General features: G+C 49.1%; 1 protein-coding gene across 1 annotated transcript; it reads right to left on the minus strand.

Moving 5' to 3' along the window:
- Positions 1-2,348: 2,348 nt before the first annotated feature.
- Positions 2,349-8,380, minus strand: LOC310852153 (uncharacterized protein). The gene is made up of 2 exons (XM_083755098.1): positions 6,982-8,380; positions 2,349-3,586 (listed from the first exon to the last, which is right to left on the minus strand). Exons 1-2 carry the CDS (start codon positions 7,652-7,654, stop codon positions 3,012-3,014), a joined length of 1,248 nt encoding a protein of 415 aa, XP_083611224.1. The 5' UTR covers positions 7,655-8,380; the 3' UTR covers positions 2,349-3,011.
- Between the last annotated feature and the right edge of the window lie 332 nt (positions 8,381-8,712).

Raw genomic sequence — 8,712 nt, forward strand, 5'->3', positions numbered from 1 at the left:
CTTCTCAGTAATTCACTCTCAGATGCATTCTGTTGATTATATTTTGGATAGGTCTGAACTCTTGTCTCTTGTAGCAGACAAGTACCTCCATTTTCTCTATCAGTGTTTCTGCTAGCAAAACACAATGGCTGCATGCATTACACATCCATTTCTCCACTTCAGGTTACCCAAATCTGTTTTGTTAGAGAGAAAATCCGACAAAACACTGTATGAAGTGTATTTCCTCAACCCTTTACAGTCAATCTTAATGCACTTGATGTGAGTACAACTTTGTAACATATGGTTTAAGGCCTTTTTACATAACTTCCTTGCTGATGAATTCTGAAAATAGCTGGAGGGGGACAATCTGGATAAGCTATGGACTAAGTGCTGTGGTTTGATCCAAATCCTCATGTTTACCCCGTAAGCACTAAACGGTTTGATTTCCCGTCTATCTAGTGTGGCTTACAGTCTCAGACGGAATACAGTGATAACTCTATATTGTAAATAACATATTTTGCCTTAAAAGGGCTAGTTACCAAATATTTAGCTTGGGATCTTGTAGAAATCAGAGTGTATCTGTGTGTGTATATTCACATGTGTGATTACACCCTTGAAAATGCCACAGAAACAAAGGAAAAAAGAGAATTTTATGTAGGTCCTCTACATGGCAAACATCACTATTCTTGAACGCAGATAGGATGTTGCAAATTCTCCTATTCTTAAACTGAGGCGGAGCCAAAGGTCTTGACAGCCCAATCCTGGTCCCTAATTTAGCTGTTGTTGCTAGTGCTGTGGAGAAAAATTACCTCACATATTTTGACTTTCGATTTTCATGGGTGGGGCGCAAAATTTCCAGCTCTTCTTCTTGGCATCCATCTGTCTCGGGAGAGAATGGAGGAGTGCACCTTTGGGGGGTGGAGTCAAACTGTTGGGAGGTTACAATGTCTGCTGTTGCTGTAGAGACCCATATGGGACAGACATGTTTTATTGCAAATGGGACAGATGAAGGCATCCAGTTGTACTGCTGCCAATGCACCATGGCGTTTCTTCTCCCTGTGCTCCTCACAGCGGTCATTTCCCCTCTGGTCACTGCTATGGCTGAATGACCTGACTGCCTGTCTCCAGGTACTGTAGTCATCTGCAAGAGATTTCCACATGGCAGGATTGATGTCGCCAGCCTTTATGTCCCATGTGAAGACATCTTTGTAATGCAGAGTTGGTCTGCCAACAGGTCTAGCGCCTGAAGCCAGCTCCCCGTAGAGCACGTCCTTGCAGATCCTGCCATTGCTTCATCTGCTTGCTGTAATGACCTCACCTGACGAAGTTTTCCGTGGTCCATTTTCCTGACTGTTGGTAAAAAGGCTTTCTTCATGCCTTTGTAAATTTTGAAAGTATGGCCACTATCAACAGAGTGCTGAATGCTCTGACACAGTTTTAGCCAGTAGTTATTGACACATCATGTGGCATTATCTTTGAACACTAGCATATACATAAAAATAATACAAATCCAATACAGAACCAGCTGGGATAAATACTGTAGTAGACTTGTTGAAAAAGGGACATTTTTACCAGATGCTAAAAAGATAATAGATTTGTTGTTGTTGTTGTTGTTAATTTAGGGGAAGAAGGCACACAACGCCTTTGTTTTAGTGGAAACTGTGTACAATTTTAATGCAATTTTTGTTGCGTGTTGAGGTCCCCAATCCACCCCCCAAAATAACTCACAACGGACACGTAATTTTTGTTTAAGATTTTTGGCATGATTTTGGCCACAACTTTATTAAAATACAAACTGTGAGTGGTTGTTTAGGCATTGGTTAAGACTATCTGTCCCCCCGCCTGGGGACAGAACTGACTTCCGGGCACCACCGAAAGACAGTGCGGGGGAAAGCAAGTCGGGGAAGAATTGGAGCTGAGATACAGACCCTCAACTCTCACCCGCCTGCTCCCCGAAGGCTTGCCGGCCCTAGTCCCATTCCAGGGATTGGACGAAAAGATGGCAAGCCCCAGGATTCCTTTAACGGAATTCCCTTTCCGCAGCAACCATGGAGGGGCAGGCCCAGCCTATCCTGAACCCCTCCATGGAGGGGTAGGCCCAGCCTATCCTAAACCCCTCCTCCACCAGATTTATAACCAATGCCTAACCACAACCTTACAAGTTGTGACGATTTGCTACGCAGTAGGCAAAAACCACCCAGCCAGCCAATTTGCCAGGTGGAAAAATTCCTACCAGGCCCCTGCTCAAAGGCAGACAACCCCATGACAGGCATAGCAAGGTCAATGCAACAACCCCTTATTCTAGGGCGGGTGGGCGGGTGATCCGTTGCACGCAGCAAAAGAGAAAGTACAAGGCTGCGTGCAGAGTATTTAAACCTTTTACCCCTCCCACCAAAATTGCAACATAACTTTTGCCCCAGCAACTCGGCAATCCAATCAATGCCCCCTAGCCATCTTGGAGAACTTACCCAGCAACAAAGGGGTGGCTCAGTAGACCCCACCGCAACACGTGCTCTCCCTGAAGGAGAACACGCTTTGCGTGTTGAGGTCCCCAATCCACCCCCCAAAATAACTCACAACGGACACGTAATTTTTGTTTAAGATTTTTGGCATGATTTTGGCCACAACTTTATTAAAATACAAACTGTGAGTGGTTGTTTAGGCATTGGTTAAGACTATCTGTCCCCCCGCCTGGGGACAGAACTGACTTCCGGGCACCACCGAAAGACAGTGCGGGGGAAAGCAAGTCGGGGAAGAATTGGAGCTGAGATACAGACCCTCAACTCTCACCCGCCTGCTCCCCGAAGGCTTGCCGGCCCTAGTCCCATTCCAGGGATTGGACGAAAAGATGGCAAGCCCCAGGATTCCTTTAACGGAATTCCCTTTCCGCAGCAACCATGGAGGGGCAGGCCCAGCCTATCCTGAACCCCTCCATGGAGGGGTAGGCCCAGCCTATCCTAAACCCCTCCTCCACCAGATTTATAACCAATGCCTAACCGCCAATCGAGCCCTTTACGCTCGCCGCCAACCACTCACAATCCCAACCCATTCTTCAACCCTTCAATTACCGCATCCAACCAGACATCATTCCCCAGCTTGGAAAGATGTACCCCATCATTGCGGTAAAGGGCCAGAGCCTTGAAGGTAATATCCTGGTGGTAAATCACCAAACCACCCAATTCCGTTACCCTCTTGCTCACTGTGGAATTAATGCGCTTCCTGGCCCTTTCAGCAGCCATGGGTTGAGAAATGCCCTGCCAATTGCTCCTTTGCAGCAATTGTGACCAAAATATTTTAACGGTAGGTATTAAGGTCACCAACTCCCCCAAGTCTTTTCGAATCGTGGAGCGCAAAGTGGAGCAATCAACCTTTGCCATATCATTCTCCCCCAACTGCACCACAATTGCCAAAGGGGGACCATGTGAAAGCACCCTCCGCTTAATTAGTGGGATGAATTCACTCCACCGCATTCCCCGTCTGGATATCCACGACACCTTTACGTGCTGTGGGAAGCCAAGATCCGGTCCCCTTCCAGACTGCCTCGCTCTGATGCCAGCCCAGTAAACGATGCTGTGCCCGACAATCCAGATACGGACTGGAGCGAGACCTACAGGGTGGAGAACAAGCACACATCAAATACAATAATTCAACATCTCTTCCGCACGTAACCTTTGAACGCATCAGACTTCCACCGGCCCAAGTCCTTAATCCTGTGGGCCGACAACCCCCAATGGGCTGCTGTTGTAGCAGCACCAATGCGAAAGGAATGGGGTGCGAAACCATAAGCCGGGACCCCACAAGCAGAAATAACCTTACGCATTACCTTGGAAAACTGATGCCGTGCCAAGGGACGACCATTTTCGTGAATGAACAGTGGACCCTCCCCAGAGGGCCTCACTGCTAAGAATTTCCTCAAATCCTTAACCGGGCAAGGACCCGGCTCCCCAGTTACAGGGAGCCTTATAACTGCCCCCCGACCCAATTGGTCCGTTTTCGAGTTACGTACCACGATTCTCACTTCCACAGGGGATAAACATACATCCTGAAGCAGCAGCCCCCTGGAACCGCCATCTCGCCTAGCCTCCATGACCACTTCCCCCACCCGTAATGCGGCAAAGAATGCAATTGAAAAGGCCGCCGAAAAAAGGCGGGCCTCATACTTGGACCAACAAACGACCCTTAATTTGGCACGCATTCTACTCAGCAACTCAAAAGTGATAGGCTGCCGAACTGCCTTGCTAGGGGGAGCAAGACGACCCCAACCTTCCAAGGCCTTGCGCACTACAAACTTGGCACAAGGATCCTTGTTGAAAAATGATTTACTAAAAAAGGAAATTGCTGCAGAATGAATCCGCAGCGTCCTAGCAGCTCGGCCCAGCTGAAACATATGTGCCAAATACTGTAACACTTGAGAAGTGGAGGGAGGGGAAGATATGTTGCCTGCGACTGACTGGGTATAATTTAAGAAGTCAGTCCATGCTCTTTTATAAGACCCCAAAGTGGATGAAGAAATGGAGGCGGCTACTCCCTGCAATACTAATTGCTGCCAAGGTTCCATAGATGCTCCGGGAAATACTCCGGACACACACGAGACTCTGGAGCCAGGGACCTGAATCGCTCCATCTGAAAACGGGACAGAGCATCAGCAATCTCGTTAGATATCCCAGGGATGAAACGTGCAGAAAATACAATATTAAATTTCAAACAATGCAATACGAATGCCCGCAACAGGGCCGATACCCTGGGGGAGCGAGATGACTGTTTTGCCAGCACGTTCACAACAGCCTGATTGTCGGACCAGAAACAAACTCGGTGGTCCCTGAACTCGTCGACCCATAAATGCACAGCTACTGCAATGGGAAAAAACTCAAGAAATGTTAGGTCCCGCGTGATAGCTTGCCCCTGCCAAGCAGATGGCCAGCGCCTAGCGCACCATCTACCTTTCCAATAGATACCAAAACCCAGTGAACCTGCAGCATCAGAGTGCACTTGAAAATCATTGTGGAGGTTCAAAATGTCCTGCCACAACGACACGCCATTAAATTCTTCCAAGAATTCTAACCAAATCCGGAGGTCCTCGCGAACCTGTGCGGACATACGCACCCTGTGATGCGGGGCCCTTAAACCTGCTGTAAGCCTAGCCAAGCGTGAACAAAATGGGCGGCCAGGGGCCACCACCCTACATGCGAAGTTCAAGTGACCCAGCAAGGATTGCAGTTGTCGCAAAGTTACCTTCTTTAAAGGAAGCAGCTCTTGTATGACATTCCGGAGGGTAAGTATTTTATCGAGTGGAAGGCTAGAGGTTTGCGACACAGTGTCCAATTGGATACCCAAGTAGGTCAATTGGGTAGATGGGCCCTCAGTCTTATCAACCGCCAACGGTACCCCAAATTCTTCCATAAGGGAAGCAAAGGCTCTCAGCAATACCACACAATCGCCGGTGTCATGAGCAGAGGCCAGTAAAAAATCATCGAGATAATGGGACACACCTACCAGGCCGGTTTTAACACGCAAAGCCCATTCCAAAAAGGTGCTAAAACACTCAAAAGCGGAACATGCTATTGAGCATCCCATAGGCATAGCCTTGTCAACATAAAACTTTCCCTCAAACTGAAAACCTAGCAACCAATAATCCTCTGGATGAATTGGTAGCAAGCGAAATGCAGATTCTATATCGCATTTTGCTAGCAAAGCGCCTGGGCCAAATTTCCTGATCATCTTGATCGCCTGATCAAGAGAAGCATACTTCACTGAACAAAGCTCCGGAGGAATAACATCATTTACTGATGTGCCACGAGGATGAGATAAATTATGAATTAGGCGAAATTCCCCCGGAGCTTTCTTGGGAACAATACCCAGTGGAGATATGTGTAAGTTAGGGAAAGGGGGATCTGAGAAAGGGCCAGCCATACGACGTAAGGCCACCTCTTTCTCAATCTTCTTGCGCGCCACCTCTGGCATTACACGAACCGACTTTTGATTAAGGGGATTCCGTGCCTCGGGAGCCGTGGCTACAGGAATCCGAAAACCTACAGAAAAACCTTCACGCAAATAAGCTGCAGCCTCCTTTTTAGGGTAAGCCTGCAACCAAGGAATTAGTGCCGACAAATGCACTGGAGTATAAGCCAGGACCGTCAATGCACTACTTCCCTGTTCCAGAGGTGGAGGCGGAAGTAGCAGCCTTTGGGGGCTGCTGGGAGCCCCCTTTTCCACCACGAAAGGGCCGCCGACCTCCCAAACAAGTGGAAGCAGGATGACCCCCGGCACACTTATCACACACATGGGAAAATTTACAAGTCTGGCGCTGACAGGAACCCTTGTTAAAATCCCAGCAAGTAGATCTGCGTGTGGGTCTGAATGGACCCACCCTTGGCTTCTGCTGTTCCATGGCTTTCTTTTCAATGTGTGGAACCACATAGGTGGTCCACACATCCAAATCCTTACGATCCCAGCGAGCTGAAGAAATCTTGGCTGCCCTGCGTCTAAAATTTACATCATACGCTATCGCAGCCAATTGTCCTGCCATAGTGAAAGCAGAGCGCACAATGGACAAATAGACCATCAAGTGATGGGCTCTGCGTGGATAAGCCATTACTACGATCCCAGCAAAAACCTGGAAGCCATCAAGCCACCGCTCGAACGTCTTCTCTATTTTCTTAGACCCAGCACGTTTTTTGGAAGAATCGTCCTTCTCCTGAGAATCAGGACTTGTGGGCGGGGGTGCTAATTTAAATATATCCACGTAGCGGCCGTTTAAAATTCTAGCCCGCAACTTAGTTGACAAATGAGCCCCAGGTATGATGTCCCTCACAGAATTAGTGGAGACTTTCACCTCAGGCACCAGCATGCCATCACGGCAATCCTGGACCGCACCGTACCTTGCTCGGTGGGAATTGGCCCTCCGTTCCCAAATCCATTTGGGAAACCCCCCGGCCTCTTCACCAAAACCCCAGTAAAGGTCTAAGGAGGCCACTGTCTCATCATCAGAACTCGAAGACGTACCAGAAGAAGAAGAAGATGAAGTGTCAGCCTTCCTCCTCTTGGCACGCTTCTTGGCACTCTTCTTGTGGCGACGATGCCCCCCAGATGATGTTCTCACAGGAGTAGGAAGACTATCCTCAGCCGAGGACTCTGAGTCTACTGCCTGCTGTGAAGTACCTGGGACAGACTGAGAAGAGACCCTACGTGAATGACTCGGCCCTGACAATGCATCTGCAGTAGACTGAGTAGGCGAAACCACCCAGGTGGGAGATGCCATAAGGGTCTGCCTCCCAGCCGAACGGCGTGTGGTACGTCTTGGCCCCCGTGAACCAACCTGCGCAACAGGTAAGACCGGGGGCGGTGATGGCTGAGAAGCCCGCACTGAAACCCCAGCAACTAATGCCTCTCCCCCATCTTCGCTAGAAGATGAAGATGCAGGCGAAGATGGACCAACTGTGGAAGCTGGCCCCCTTGGGGCAGAGGACTGCGTTGAGCATCGCCGAATGAGGCCGTCCACCTCAGTTGCAAGACGTGTTAAAGCTGCTGGATCACCAGCCATCCTGGCGACTAGGGATCCCAGGCTGTCCTCTGCCTGACTGGGTGCACCAGATCGCAACGCCTGAGAAGGGCCTTTTATTGGCCGCTTTGAAGTCCGGGTAGCAGCGGGCCTTTTTGCAGCCTTTTTCGGGGCCATGCCTGCTTGAGAAAGAAAAGGAAAACCAAAGAAAACTAAAATTGAATACAATTAAAATAAAACAAAATTTCAATAAATGAAATAGCCCCAAGATGCAAAAGCACGTCACCCAAACGTATGCCCTCACGACAGAACCAAGAACAATTAACCTAACTCAATACAAGAGCTGCTAAGTGACTAAATTATTAAATAAAATTAAATCAGGTTTATTTATTTTACAAAAGGGGTGCAATAACACCAGCCACCAGAAGGTGGCAGCAGAGGCAAACAAATAGAAATGCACAATAAAACTAGCTGCAGTTACCGAGAACGGCCACTGGAGGTCACTGTGGGGCAATGATGCAGCAAAATGGCGCTCCCGCCAAAACGGGCTGAACGCAGCGCCCCGAAATAATCGGGACAGCACCACCCCAGCCCAGGCACCAGCCAAATAGGCCTCAACCGTCCCAGCCTGCTGAAAAAAGGCCCTGTGGGCAAGGCAAAGCCTCAAGGAGGCCAGCCAAAACAGTGCCCAGAAAAATCCCCCAGCAAACCAGCGCCTCCACGGAGAGCAAAAGGTGAGTCGCCCAGGGGTAAGGGGGGATTGTGGAACTCACTCCGGGGGCCCCGAAGGCAGCAGCAAGGTCCCCGCACCCAGGCAACCCCAGAAATGCCGCTGCAGCCGCCGAACAGCTGATCGGAGGCACTGAGGCTAAGGCAACTCCCCAAACGGCTCCAGACCTGCTGCAGTTAAAGCAGGCTAAAAGAAGCCCCGGCTGAGGATCAGGCCGTAGGCTTCCTAAAAAGATGGCCAGAGCAGCCAAAATTAAGAGGGGAGGGCACAGGGCTGGCAGAGCCTCTTTTTTCAGGGAAGGCCAACAAAATTCCTCCTCACCCCCGCGACCCCGGCCCGCCGAGAGGCGGCAGAAGCCGCTAAATTAAAAGAGGGGTCCAATGGGGTTAAACTAATAAGAAAATTAAAGTAAAATAAAATTAATAGGTAGAGATAAAATTAAAGGTAGAGTAAAATAAAATTAAAAGGTAGAGATTAAAGGAGGGTTATAGGGAAGGAATAAATG

The sequence above is a fragment of the Podarcis gaigeae genome (assembly GCF_964106915.1).
Source record: "Podarcis gaigeae genome assembly, chromosome: 1".
Classification (NCBI taxonomy): domain Eukaryota; kingdom Metazoa; phylum Chordata; class Lepidosauria; order Squamata; family Lacertidae; genus Podarcis; species Podarcis gaigeae.